The 15,817-nt window shown below is 41.4% G+C and overlaps 1 protein-coding gene across 1 annotated transcript in view; it reads right to left on the minus strand.

Moving 5' to 3' along the window:
* Positions 1-5,150: 5,150 nt before the first annotated feature.
* The window catches only part of MXRA5 (matrix remodeling associated 5), a 285,770-nt gene continuing 275,103 nt past the window's right edge, over positions 5,151-15,817 (minus strand). Inside the window, exons 6-7 of the mRNA XM_085622582.1 lie at positions 14,715-15,615; positions 5,151-7,519 (exon numbers count right to left, since the gene is read on the minus strand). Coding sequence (XP_085478708.1) covers positions 5,611-7,519; positions 14,715-15,615 — 2,810 coding nt within the window. The 3' untranslated portion in view covers positions 5,151-5,610. The remainder of the gene's footprint in view (positions 7,520-14,714; positions 15,616-15,817) is intronic.

The raw sequence follows: 15,817 nt of genomic DNA on the forward strand, positions 1-15,817 counted from the left end.
GACTCATGCTTGCTAAAAAGGAGTGTGGTTTTATGATTGTGAATTGTTTTTGTATTTTATATCTATATATTTTGCAAATGTAGCTTCCTTGTTTCATTGTTGTATAATCAACTTTTCATGATCACATTGTCCATTTAAATCAATTCACGTTATTTAAATCACATCAATAATGATGTTGCTTTTTCATTCTCTCCAGTGCACTGTTTAAAATTGATAGTCGATTATATGACCTTATGAAATTTTATTCATTAGATAGAAAACAAAACACTCTTAGTATTTATTTTAGTGTGGTTCTTGCAATTGTGCCTAGGGCAAGGTGTTTTGATAGTTTATGCACCTATCCATTCTGGATGTGCAAACAAATTTGCTGGTAAACTTAAGTGGACAGCTCACTTCGTACGCGAGTATTCAAGCCCTGCACTTTAGGCGCTTAGGTGTGTGCACTGTGATCTGTGAGCATACAAGTCCTTCAGTCAATTTTTGACTTGTGTGAGTTGCACATTTTTAGGTCTCGCCCACAGTCAGCTATAGCTGCCTGGTGAGAGCTATTGTCATCCCACACGACACAACACCGCTAATTTACAACAGAATGGAGAAGCGTAGCGCTGAGCAAACATTGCTAACTCCACACTTCTCCATTCTGAAAATGCAGGGATGTGCCATATTCCCAAGAATACGTCGCAGACCTACGTTTCCCCTGTCGCTGGTGCTGAGTTCTGCTGCCTAGCTCCAATGCAGGCAACCTTGCACCATAGTGCAAGGGTGTCTGCGTTGGTCTCCCTTCCTGCACATATACAATCATTCATGGCGATGGGAAACATCTATGCATGCTGCTTAATGCAGCACACATAGAAGTTGTAAAACATCTTTTTTTTTGTGTTTATGTGCAGGAAGGGTCACCCTCCTGCACATAAACAATCATAGGCAATTTGCTGTTTCTATGTGTGCTGCACAAGTCAGCACACATTGAAACAGTAAAAATGTGGAGGAATAAACCATTTCTCCTTGTTTCGCCTGTTTAAGTCTACATTTAGCTGGTCTTAATTTGGGTGCTGCCTCCTATTTACGCCATCCTTGAAAATAGGGGGCAGCGTTAAAATCAATGGGTGTTGTGGTGAAATGCACACCGCAACACTCGTTGCCCTCCCCTTTCACGTTAAGTGCAGCATGAAAGGGTGCATTATTTAGAAGGCACCGTTAAGCCACGTTAAGTGGCTTAACGCTGCCTCGTAAATAAGGCAAAGCCTCTATCGCCAAAACAACATCACTAAAAGTGACATTGTGGTGGCAATAGGGGCTTGTAAATATGCACCTACATATACACAGATGCATGTGTAGAATTGGGTTTTGGACATCCTCTTTCACTCAACGGTTATTGTTGTTCAGCTGGATTGCGACATTTGCTAACAGGGTTGTCCATCAGTGTTGGTATTAGGCCAGCATTTTGCAAATGTACCCATCCTTAAAAAGTTGATCTACTACCATGCACTGCTTTTCCTCTTGTACCATGCCCCCTGCACTCTCTCTATTTACTTTTCCCACCCTGTCCTCTGTTTTTTTTAATTTGTATGCATTTTTTTGTGAATGTCCAAAAAGCTGCACACTGCGACAAGACTGCTCAATAATATTTTTACGTTTGGCTTTCTTCATTTTTTTATATTTACTTTATCATTCTAAAATGTCTTTCAACCATAATGGGACGATTAAGTAAAATGGCCAATATGGCCGCAAGTGAGTAACAACAAACACATGTGCACACAGCACAGTGCTTGCACACACACAGCACCCATCTTGGAATGGTTGAAAACATTCCAAGATGTTGTGTATTGTGACTCGCCCTAGCCAATTTGGCTGGTTGTCATATCTCCTGGACCAGCTGAAAGACTCTGTATAAAGACCTACTTCTTCAGTCTGCAGAACTATTCAAATAGCTGTGTTTTTCTGGTCTTTCTAAAAGAAACGACAATACCACGAAAGTCACCTTGTATATATTACGCACCCTCACTACAGCACTGAGCACCACATGCCACTTTGTCACAAATTACAGCTTACTTTTTGTCTTGACAGCCATGCAAATTAATGTGGGTATTTATAAATGAAGTAATTTATAAAACTTTTTGAATACCCCTTTTTTGGTCTCTATGTGTGTTGTTTATGATAATTTGTCTTCCATGTGAATCAACCAATGACTGGTGTAATGTTTTAAGAAATAATCCACACCCGACAGAACCAATTGTTAGTTTTGTATATGAGTGCCCAGGATCTGAGGGATACTGGGTTACCCCATTGTTACTATAATCTGCGTTTCTAAAGTGGCGGAGTGCGGCTTTAAGACAGGAAGGCTAAAGCCGCTCTCTGTCGCTTCATTGTAATTATGCCCCCCAGTCTCAACTGCCTTAAAGAAGAAACGTGATGTTAGTGAGATATAATAGCATTTTTTTTAAAGAAAATATGAATAGACCACCAACAAATCACGATGCTTAGACGTCACTGTTAACTTAATTGTATTTCTTAATATTCCTATACGTATTAATGTAATAAATATTAGGAATGTACAAACTGCAGCCCCAACGTGTGTGTTTGTTTTAGTATATCAACATCTCCCACCTTGTTTGGCAACCATCTGTTATAACATCAAACTCACATTTCACCTTAAGTTCTTTGTTGTTTTTTTTTTTTAAACCTGGAGTTAATTAAAAGTTGACAACATAATGAGCTTTAAAAAGCAAACATCCCACAGCCTGGAAAGAATCTTTGTGCAAATACATGTTCACGAGTATCACTTGTTCCAGATGCTAAAGGTCAGAGATAAGGCAAAGGCAATCACAGAATGTTGGTGGTGGGCACAGCAACATTTCCATGTCTTGTGTAGTTTTCTGTTTCCAGATGCATCGAAACCTTATTCCCCAGCCTTCTCTTCGGAAGACATCTCATACACTAGTGAGAAATAGTCTGGGAAATATTATTTATTGTAAAATGTACAATACAACGATCTTAACATTATAAACACAATAACGTATCAAAGTCTTTTAAAGACCAATAATTTATCAAAATGAGACTGGCCATTGCAATTCCTTTCTGTCTCATAGTCGGGCTTTTAAAAAAAAATATACATATATTATCGAAAAGTTGAGCAGACTGAAGTGATTTGGAGCTCTCTATAAAGCTTGCAGAGGATCTGATATGTGTTCTTTATGGTCGAGTTGTTTATATGAAACGCTGTACACTGGGCCACATTTCGAACTCATGGAATATTAGAAATATTTTGCTGGACTATTTCACGGGGACAAGGAAAAAAATACACATTTATTATCCCAGGCAAATTATTTGTTAATACTTCTCTGGTAATCTGATGCTTGGAATTGCAGCAATATTAAGTGAATCAGTGAAGCTAGTGAGGGCCGGTGCTACCAAAACTGGACTCCAAGCAGAACCTTTAAGGCGCCATCGCCAGGGGGCAGCAGAGCGCGCTAGACTGCAGAATGCAGCGACAAATATGGCCGCTTTCCTGAGCACTGCTACTCGCACTAGTGCGGCCACGTCACTCATCACGAGGCTTAGAACGCAAAAATCAAAATCAGACTACAATCTTTTCTTGAGGCTAGCTCGGACTTTTAAGGCCGGTTTGTATACTGATCTACAAAACATATCACCACCTACAAGGATATGGGGCATATTATCAAGTACAGCGTTAAAATTATCGCCACTTTAGCGGCAGAAAACTGCCGCTACAGCGGCGATAATGGGCTTGATAATATGCCGCAGAGAATTCCAATAGAAGCCCATGTTGACACCAGAACATGGGCTTCTATGGGAATTCTCAAGGGCATATTATCAAGCCCATTATCGCCGCTTTAGCGGCAGTTTTCAGCAGCTAAAGCGGCGATAATTTTAATGCTGTTTCTTGATAATATGCCCCATGGTTCTTTGTGTTAAGCAGGACAATTTAACACTGGAAATGCTGTTGTACTATTGCTAGAATATGAGTTTAACCCATTTGTCAAGTGCGGCGTGTTATTCAGCTTCACAGTCCCCACTCTCTCTGCTCCTTTCAAATGTTTAGCACTTTCTGACTATTGAAGAAAGTACTGTTAACTGTTCTGGCCAAAACTGTTGATCCTATAGGGATTACATTTAGATATTTGTTCAAATCATCAAGATTTTCCAGTACTTACTTCTAGACAGTGCTTAATTTGAGACAGTGGTGCAGATGGCACTCTGTTTTTGACACCAGAACTTATTTCTCATTAACAGTTTTTGACCCAGAACTAGAGAGAGGAGGAAGAGAATGACGGAAAGAGAGAGAGAGAGAGAGAGAGAGAGAAGTAAAAAAAAGAGGCAGTGGATGAAAAGGAATCCGCAAGACTGAGATAAGTGAGTATAGTGGTGAAAGAAATAGGCATGATGTGGAATTAAGCCTTGGTATTCAGCTACTTCAACATTCGGCCGTGCCGCTGATGGGCTTCTGAGCAAAACTTTGGGACTCAGCACTTATTCTTTTATGTGTTAAGCACAGCCGCAAGAAATGGACCAGCAGCAAAACATATGCTTCTCAATTGAAAGCAATTTCTAAGATACTATTCACACTCTATCCTTCAAAATATTAAAAGTGATCTTGTATTATGTTTTCTGAATCCTGCATAATTGACTTATCTAGCCTGCTACCATTCCATTCTCTCTCCTTCTAAATCAGGCAGCAGAGGAATCTCTGAGTACATGGGCATCACACAGTCACTTATTTATGAGGGGAACAAAACCAGATATTCCACTGGGATTTGGGTGGTAGGTAGGGGATGAAAGGACAGAAGAACTAGGCCCTAGTGGACAGACGGAGCCACGTTCTGAGTCTACTTCATGCACTTCTGTTCAGTTTTCTTGAAATGCAATGACAGGTGGGTATAGCTACTTGGCAAAGTGGAATTCTAGCCATACCCATAAAATGTACAACAAGCTTAGCCTCTTTCATTCCAAAATGGTGGGTAAGCTGTTTAAGTTGAACTGATACTGTGATGCCCTGCGTTCACTGCAGATCATAATCAATGCCTTGGCCAATGATTTAACCCAGTTTCTTTACAAGCAAAATATTGCTGTCTACAAAATCTTGCTGTTATCCCCAAAGACAAAAGTAACATACGCATTAGGTTGCATTCAAACAGAAATACATTTTCCTCCACCGTCATCACTTTAAGGCAAAAATGTGATGTGCTTCTGCTATTCGCTGCCGTCTCTCTGATGCTGCGTTCATGCGCGACCCTTCCTACCTCAGGCACCAGTTTATGAGCATTTTTACATCCTTCCATGAACAGAGCCTTAAATGGATTGGTTCATGGTCCATTCTGTCCGTAGAGCTCTTGAGGTATTTTCTTATGTAAGCCATTGCTAAAGAGCACCTATAAACATAGTAAACATCCAATATTCTTTGGCACAGCTTTGTACCTGTAAAATGCAAAACATCTCATGATGTGTATGGTTAAATTGAAGTACACGTTCTAGAACTTTCACGCGATGTATTCCATTTGCAAGTGGTACCCCATTACTGTATCCATTGGGAAGATCAGTGGTCCTCTTTGTCTTCAAGGGACATTTTTTCTGACTGTATGTGTCAAGTCATTAAAACACATGTACATATGTTGTCTTTGAATCACTGCCCAATAAATTTTTAGCAGTGCATTTGTAGAAGCCCACATCCTTATGTGAAGAGTGCTGGATGACCAGTGTTCCTTGTGGGTGAAGAAATTTGTTTCCATACAAGCGAGACTGTGCTGCTGTTGTCAAGTAGGATTTATCTGGAAGTTCCCAAGTTATTTCTGCTTTAGGGATTCCAATAGTCATGCAATTGAGCTGGACTACTTGTCCAGGTCGAGTGTAAATGACGGGTGCGGGCCCACTGGTGATACGGGGTGGGTAAGCTATAACTATGACGGGAACATTCATAACAGAGGAACCATATTCAGTGGTTACCTTGCACAAGTAAGTTCCTCTGTCATACACTGAAGCATCACGAACAATGAGGGAACCATTTTCAAGAATAGAAAAGCGGCCTCCAGCATGAGGGCCTTTTAATTGAACTCCATTGGGCAAAATCCAACTGATCTCCGGTCGCGGGTGTCCTTGTGTGATGCAATGAAGCTGCAATGTTTCCCCATTAATAATACTTACTAAGTTTTTGTACTGGTTGTTTATTTCTGGTTTAGGGCCAACCTTTAGAGAGACAAGTATCTCTGAATATCCTACCATATTTCTTGCAGTACAGCGGTAGACCCCAGCATCTGCGGCAGATAGGCTACTGATGTGCAAAGTACCATTTTTCCGATGGTAAAATCGGTTCAAGTGATGGCCACTTTGAAGTTCTGTTCCATTTGGCAGCACCCACACTATTCCCGGTTCAGGCACTCCCTCTGCAGAACAATCAAGACTGACAGCGTGTCCTGCTGCCATGGCAAGCTTTTCAGGAGGGTGGATTTTGAAAGATGGCTTCTGCAACAGATCAGTTACTGTGAGCTGCACGATTAACCTTGCTTCTCCACCTTCATTGCGCCCTATGCAGACTAACTGCACCGAGTCAGTGTTTCTCAAAAATTTGATGTCAAGTGTTCCGTTGCGGTGTACAGTGATTCTATTTCCATAATATGGAGCAGGCAATATCACACCTTCAGGAAAAGCCCAAAGCATGCGAGGAGCTGGGATGCCCTCAGCTTTGCAGTCAATCAATTTTCGAGTATCCTTCATGCCGGTTTCTTGAATGATTGTTACTGCATTCATGAAACCATTTATTTTAGGGGGCTGCACATTGACATGAATATTCACAATCTTCTTGTCCTCACCAGCTTCATTTCGTGCCACACAGGTATAATTTCCATTGTCAGACCTCTGGGCCTTCTGAATAAATAGAGTGCCATCTCTTTGCACTTGATATTTGTTAGAGAAGGCTGATATTGGTCTGTTTGAAGGGGAAAGCCAAGTGATCTTTGGAACTGGTTCCCCTTTGGCCTCACAGGGTATTGAGAGCACATCACCGTAGGGAACATTGATAACAGTGTATGTTTTATTCCTAATCAAAGCTGGTTCCGCTACCACCTTGATGCTCACCCGCATCTCGTCTTGACCAATTTGATTGACAGCGTAACACGTGTAATCACCTTCTTCTTTCATTCCCACTTCATTAAAAAATAGTGTTCCATTGTTGAAGACAACATATCTTCTTGTTCGTGCTCCATTGTCATCTGACTGCATTAGGTTGTTTATCATACTTCCATCAGGAAGGCTCCATGAAATCTCTGGATTAGGAAGGCCTGTGGCAACACAATCAACCTTCAAATCTCCACCATAGGTAATCTTATGGTTAACTTCATTTTTGTGTTCTATCTTCGCTGGCTTCATCATAACATTCACCTTGAGTACCACGTAATCATCTCCAATCTTATTCCGGGCGACACACAGATAGTCTCCAGCGTCTTTGTCGGTGACTGACTGAACTATCAACGTGCCATTTGTGTAGACTCTGGTACGCGATTCAAAACTATTCAGAGAGAGAAAGAAAAAACACAAATCAACAACTTTGCTATTGACATGGAAAATAGCATTGCATAAAAGCTCACTGAAACTCTGAACAGGATATAATGGTTTCCTAAATTTTCACCGTATGATGCTCAATTCTTTTGAAGATGTCCCTGCTACACACTAAATCCATGATTGGCTGTTTTCCTTACTTTTTTTTGGAGAACATTTTACTAGTTATTTTGTGCCAAACAGATGATAAAGGAGCTTTTGGATAGAAACAATATTGGTGACACACAAATTTGTGGATTGGCTAAATAAAGAGTTCAGCTTTCTTGGAAATTAAAAATGCTATCAGATTTGAAATTTTATCGGGAGTATGTACTATTGCTTGGCAATCAGTTTCGTATTGGACAACTAAAGTGCAAAAGACTTCATGTAGACCCTGGCTATAGTGCAGCTAAAATGGGTGGAAATATTGTTTGGGCCTTTTTCAGTAATCCTAATTTTAAATTGAGTTAAAATTGCGTTCTCTTTCAAATTGTGCTCAGACTAACCACAGCCCTTTAAATTGTGAAAGCTACTACTGTAAATCCAGTAAGAAATGCACAAAGCATACACAAAATGACACAAATAGTGCATGCTTTGGAGTTTTGCTCTGTTTTCTTGAAAATGTATGAATCAAGTGCAATATTATGACATTATGAATCAAAACAATCAAATTGGGGAATATCTGTGCATCTTTGGAATTACAGTCCCATGTTATTCCCAATTTTGATGGTTCTAACAAAGATATATACCATCTGCTCTGAGCAGATAGCAAACGTATGCAGGATCTCTGTGTGTGGGGCGGGTGAGTGAGGTGTGCAGAGTTTAAGAGGGCATGGGGAAACATGACCTTGTAGGTGGAAGCATTCTATGCTCCTCAGTGTCTTGGCTGATGATTGCATGGGATCCAACAAAAGGGGCCAAACTAAAATACAGCCCTTTTCCTACGAGATTTTACCAGCCAGACAGATAATACAGGGTCTGGTGTTCCTGAACCCAGAACATCTAACCGCTTATAATTGTGTTTAGCAGAATTCCATGGGGAAATTCCACTCAACATTGGTCGTTATAAGGGGCCCTATGTTAACAAAGCACATCATATTGGGGATGTTTTATTTGGTCAGATCTAATATATAGCATCAATGTGTCATGGTGAGATTAAATCCCCTTTTCACTTTGAATTTTATCAGAAACAGCATTAACCAGCTACAGTAGTATGAAGGAAACAGTGCAGGAGGTGTGTGTACATCCCAAGCGAAGACCCCGCCAGTGACAACTCTCTCAAGTCAGCAACTCTGAGAAAACCTTCCATAACAGAACCCTCTTTCTCTTGCAATTCCCTTGATGCAATCCAGACACTGGGCAAGTGGAATCAGCTCTTACTATACTAAGACTTACTTTGAACATGTTAAAATGTACAATTTAGGAGTTTTCAGTCATGTTCAGAGGAACCCACATCTACAGCCATTGGAATATTATGAATGACATCTGCCACAAAGGGCAGCATTTGCAAATTATTCCTGAGAGTTGCATGGGCAGATGAAGAGAAGATTTTCAGTCACTGCATTGGGATATGAACATGACTGCTTATTTCTGCCACGTTCTCCTAAAGAATTAGCTGAAGCTTTGAAGAATAGTCCTCACAATCTAAGTTAAATGCTTTGTTCACAAAGAATTCACAAAATGTTCCTTTTAATTAAGACTTTCTGAGAGGGAGGTACTGCTGACTGCTTCGGGTGTATAAGATCAGGTCTGGTGTCCGCTCTAGGAGGAGCACACCAACAGCATGGAGGTCACCAATGTCACTTATGCCGTCCAGACTGTTTTCTATTTTGTGCCACCATCTTGAACAGAACACCTTCTGACCCACCTACTTTCCTAGCTATCACAGATACACAAGCTCCAAGATACAATTAGACCTATCATTTTGCAGAGAAGTGCCATCCAAGTGCCAGTGGAAGCAAGGTGCAGTAGAAGGATTAAGCACTTAACTCTCCTTTCCCTTCAACTGACACCTAACAGACAGAGCCAGCACTACCACCAAATTATATAGGACAAGCTAGTGTCAGTCCAAGGTGGAACCGCACATCCACATAATGGCAGCCATCAATCAACCGACTGCCTAGCTTTGTGCTCTATTGTGGACCATTAACTTGGCAAGAGTGTTCTCTGAGCCTCCCCGCTGCCACAATTCTACTCACTGCCTCCAGCAGGTCTACTTAGGCCCTTTGTGTTGCGGAGCAGCATCAACTGATGCAATGCAATGTAAGTAGTAAATGAACCACCCTTTGGCTGCTCGTACCAGAAACCTTGGTTAAACACTATGTACAAACCAAAACAAGAAATAAACTGCAAGCTTCATCTATTTTATACATACCCTGAAACTGTTTTTTTTAAATTACGTTTTTACTTGAGAAATATATTTCGAGTGATTGGTGGTCCCTTTGCTGTACTGATGTAGTATCTTGCTTTACTTTCTGTGGTACATTGTAGCACAGAAAAAAGGGAAGATAAGAGAAATTTCCCAGAGGGGTGCTCTTCCTCTTAGTTACATACATATACGAAAAAACTGGAGCACTACTCCATAGTGTGTGCTTAACCTCCTACAGCGCAAAAAAGCACAAGGTGTTTTTTGTATAACCCTCACCCACCAGGGTTGCCCCTTGGTGGCATGCTTCATCATAGGCTTCATCCTATTCTGCTGCACAACGGGGCATGCTGCTGCCTGTGAGATACACAGGATCACTAAATGATATACACCAAATGATGGTAAATAGGAGTTGGAGTGTTTTTATTATGAATTAAAAATATATGTCGGGTAGGCAAGATATGCTTTCTTCAGTCCTCCAGACGGTATGATTAAAAAGGGAAGAAAAGTACCGATAGGTATTTTTAATTCACAGTAAAACCCCTTTAACTCCTATTTACCATCATTTGATGTGCACCATTTAGTGCTCCTGTGTATCTCACAGGTAGCAGCACACCCCTTCTGTAGCGGAACAAGAAGAGTTCTATGATGAAGCATGCCACCAAGAGGTAATCCTGGTGGGTGAGGGTTATACAAAGAAATCCCTGCGCTTTTTCTCCCTGTGGGAGGTTTAGCACACACTACTGAGTAGAGCTCTAGCTTTTCGGGTGTACATTGTAAAACTCCATAAATAGATATGCCAAGTTTCCCAGGTCCATGTCTGATGTGCTGCTCCAGTTTAGCTTTTTTGCTTTGAATTCTGGAACTTGTAGTCCTGTTTTATAATGGAATAATCAAGTCCCAGAATTCAAAGAAAAAACTTGGACTGGATCTCACCTCACATATGGATCTGGGAAACATGACAGGACTGCCCGAGCTATATTTTGAGTGATTCGTGCATCCATATACCCCCTGAACTTATTCTTCACCTGCATTGTACCTATGTTTGAGTTAAGTTTATTCTACCCCTTCCTATGAACAATATTTTGAAATATTGGCACCCCATTGAGCCCTGCTAACATATGATACATCTGTGTTTTACCTACTTTGAGAAGAATAGTACTTTGAGTGTTTTTCCAACTGTCCTTTTACCACAGTTATACTGCACCTATGCAGAATCCACACAGTATCCAACTGTGACAGATATGTTTGCTAAAACTTACTGTACAATGTCCATTCAGTGGCCCGTACACCATCTACACCTAGGAGGAATCTACATTGTATCTATTTGTACATGCAATTTGAGCGATCAGCACCTCCCCCCCACATCTACACACTTCAAATATGCTTATATCTTCTATGGCACTCATCATACTACTACTTCCCCTACCCAGAATAAGAAGAGTTCACTATACCTGTCACTAATCCCAACCTTTTACAATTCACAAAAAAAATGTATCCCTCCACCAACCTCTCTACATACACCGCACCACTGCCACTAGAGCAAGTCATCCCTTTTCAATCTCATCTAAACTCTATAAAACAATCAGACTGACCATCATTTTTGATAAAAGGAGCCCTTCACAACTCAAAATATTGCTTTCAATCTTGAACTCAAAATCCCCAGTCTCGTTCACTTTACCTCATGACAATCAATGAGGCATTGATTGAGCAAAAGGACGCTTGCACAGCAGATGCTCTTTAAATGGTCTGTAAGACATTCTGTCACATCGCATACATGTCCTGCTAGTCATTGAGTTTCATTGGCAACCAAACACATTTCTTATGAGGGTTCTACCCCTACGCTAGCAATTTGACCCTCTCAGACATATCTCTATCTTTATGCAAAACTCTTTCAAGTGAATACTGTGATCTCACTGTAAGGGTCGTACATTTGGTGGCAGGGAATCACAGAACTTGAGCGATGAGAAATGCTTGTGTTTTGCCCAAAGATGCTAAGATCTAATGCAAGCCCTCAGAGTAAGTGGATACATAAAATCTCTTGCTTGGAGACCCCTCTGTTCTCTCCTAACCTTGGCACCATTTTCCTGCTTTATGATGCCTCATTATTTGTGGGTAGGATATCATCTAGCAGGAATACCAGCTAAATGTGTAGCGAAACAACTCTCTCGCCATATCAAGGACAATGATCTTCTGGACAACTTCCAGTCCGGCTTCATTCAAAACTGCAGCACTGAAACAGCCCTGCTGCTAGTGATTGATGACGCACTGCGGATACTCGATTCAGGGGAGTCTTGTCTTCTAATTCTTCTTGACCTTTCTGCAGCCTTTGACACTGTCAATCACAATACTCTGCTTAACACTCTGCAACAGAGAATGGGCATGGAGGGCACTGTGCTCAAATGGTTTGCCTCCTTCCTCTCTGATAGATCCCAAATGATCAAAATAGCGAACAGTCTTTCATCTCCTTTAGCGGTCGGTCAAGGTGTCCCTCAAGGCTCTATACTTGCACCCACACTGTTCAATCTCTATTTAGAACCGTTGGGAAATCTCCTGAGTAAATCCGGGATCCACTATCATCTATATGCGGACGACACTCAAATCTACCTCAAGGTGGCCTCCACTCACGATCTCTCCCTCCTAAGCTCTACTCTCGACTCCATTCAAAACTGGATGTTAACTCATCAACTGGTCCTGAATCCCTCCAAAACTGAATTCCTCCTCCTCTCCTCCTCACTCTCTCCCCAGTGCAATCATGGATGGATCAGATTAATCTACTGAACAATAAACCCATCATTGTCGAGAGCGCAAAATACCTTGGTGTCATACTCGACAAAAAACTCAATCTACTCTCCCACATCGATTCCATTGCAAAGTCTGCTTGATACCAACTGCGCCTTCTTTGGGGGATTCGTCGCTTCTTCCCGGAGCACGACCTTAAAACCTTGGTCCAATCGCTGGTTCTCTCCAGATTGGACTACTGCAATTCTCTTCTTACTGGCCTCCCCAAATCCCACCTGTCCCCCCTGAAGTCTGTTCTCCATTCAGCAGCTCGCTTCATATATGGGGCCAAAAGAAGCGACCACATCACACCCATTTTATCCACCCTCCGTTGGCTTCCCATAGAGGCAAGATCTATCTACAAGACTGCCTGTATCACCCACAAAGCCTTGCACTCATCCTCCCCTTGCTACCTGGCGGATAAACTGAAACTCTCTGGTGGCTCCAGACCATCACGGAATGCAGAAAATGTATTGCTTGAACCTCCCACTTTCAAGAAGGAAAGATCGATGGCCCAATCCTTTTCAGGCAACGCGGTGAGAATTTGGAACTCACTTCCGCCTCAGCTCCGGACCACCACCTCTTCCCAGGCCTTCAAAACGGACCTCAAATCTCTCCTCCTTCAAAGACACTTTCAAATTTAATTCACGCCCTATATTTTCTGAAGGAAGTCCTTCCATTATAGGAAATTCTGTTCTCCATGCCTATAGAAGTGCCTTCTCAGTGTGTTTTGTGTTTTGAGTGTCTGCCATATATTGCAGTATTATACTTTTACTTGTATTTTGATCGCTTTTGTAACTTGCACACATGTCACTTTCTCCTTTTGTAACGTATCGTATGCTACCTCTTGTATTTTGTTTGCTTTTGATACATGCACTTCGGCCACCACTGCCTCATGTAGCGTAACTTTTGTTTTAGTGTTCTGAGTGTCGGCCATTTATTGCAATTTTTTTTCTTTTTACCTCTACGTGTACTTTGTATGCTCTTGTAACCTGCACACGGCACTTTTTCCGTTTGTAACGTATCGTTTGCTACCTCTTGTATTTTGTTTGCCCTTGATACTTGCACAATTGTCACTATTGCCTCATGTAACGTACCATTTGATTTTGTAACATGCTCACTTGTATTTTTGCTCCGTATGTATCATTACTACTGCTATTGTGAAGCGCTCTGACACCTTCGGGTAAAGTCCGCGCTATACAAAAACACATTAAATAAATAAATAAATAAAATAAATAAGGTAGTTTTCACCTCAGGCAAAGTCAGAAAATATTTACTGCCTTTGCAATGGGCAAGGTTTCTCAGCTTCATCCAATTTTACGGGCAAAGTTTGAGCTTTACTTGCTATGTTTTTAAAGACTATCTATTCCATATGCTGCATATGCTTTTCTAACAACGGCTACCTGACAACTCCCTTACCAACAACAGTACTAGGAATACCCACACCAATAGCAGCACCCTTGAACTCATCCTCATTTCCTTCTTTATTAATCACACCCAACCACTTTCAACGCACCCTGTTTGTCCATGTTCTCAGCCACATGACACTAGGAATATCTACAGGTTATCTGCAGATACAACATGTCCTGGAACATCTCCTCAACATCATTTTGTGCATGGTCTTTCGAAATACCAGCAACCTTTGAAACCTATTTTCCTGCTGTACCTTCATCCTAACAGAACCCTATCTTCAATTTAGGATTATATATTGGATACAATAAATCAAGACACCCATGCTTACCAAACTGCACAAATGGATTATGATGAAGATGTCAGAGTACCTCATTACCTAAGAGAAGTTAATTATAGCCACTATTGTGGTATTAGACGCTGCTAATTTGCTGATTCCAAAGACCACAAGTGGAGTTGAAACCACCAATGCCTAGCCAATATATGTCCTCTATTTCTCCACCAGTGTCCCACACCCCACTTTCTACTAAAGACTTCAATTTATACTCAGCAAAATTACAGTGTACTGACCTTCTGAACATTCCCCAAATGTATTTAAACAAGCCTTTACCTATTGAGGGAATCCACCAGCCTTTTAGAAGGCAGTCTCCATAGTATGCGTGGTCCAGGATCGCCATCAGCACTGCAGTCCAGACGCAGGGTACTTCCATAAGTGATATCAGTTTTCTGAGGCGAGCTCCTGGTTATCTTCGCATTCGATGAAACTTTCTTTATAGTCAGGTGAACAGTCCTCCTTACAGCTCCCACTATATTAGCTGCTATGCATTCATAATTTCCACTGTCTCTAGGAGAGATGCTGCGAATGTACAGTGTCCCATTTGGGAAAACAAAGAGGTTGCCATTTACAAATTGTGAAGGCCTGACTTGCGTGCCATCAAAGAGGATCCATCGAATAGTAGGAGCCGGTGCGGCCTTGGCACTGCAATGGATGTAAACACTGTGCCCTGCAGCCAGTGAGATGTTCTCCTCTTTTTCATGCTGAATGATTGGCGGCAATGCTGCAACATGGAGCCTCACTGTTAGGCTGTCGGTTCCAGCTGCATTACTCGCAATACATTTGTATATTCCCCTGTCGGTAAAGCTGCTCTCCCCAATAGATAAGGATCCATTTTCATAGAGCTTAATGCGCCCCTCTGTGGTAGACGTGGCCCTAACGACTTTACGGTCTGGAAAGACCCAAGAAATATGAGGTGCCGGAGTTCCGCTTGCTGGGCACTCAAGTGTCATAGTATCTCCAAGATAAACTGTGGCATCTCTGTAACGGGGAACTAATAATTTCGGCTGTTGCGCAACAACCGTCAATGTGATCACCATTTTGTCAACACCATATTGGTTCTGGGCTGTGCACAGGTACTGTCCACGGTCCTGGAGCTGCACGTTCCGAATCACAAATGTGCCATTTTTCATTACTTCAAATCTCTGTATTTTTGTGTTTGCTGTCATTGTTGCTCCTACATGGGTGATAAAAAAATATGTTTTACAGACTATAGGAGAAATAACATGCTTCGTTTTATTCTGTATTAATATATTCTTTGATACCGTGTGTGACATCTTGCAATTGATTGGGACAGTCACTCAAAAGCAATGATCCAAACTCTGCCTGATTCACGAAAAAATATGTCATTTATGCCACTGGTAACAGGATTAGCACTA

This window comes from Triturus cristatus, chromosome 8, assembly GCF_964204655.1.
Source record: "Triturus cristatus chromosome 8, aTriCri1.1, whole genome shotgun sequence".
Taxonomy (NCBI): Eukaryota; Metazoa; Chordata; class Amphibia; order Caudata; family Salamandridae; genus Triturus; species Triturus cristatus.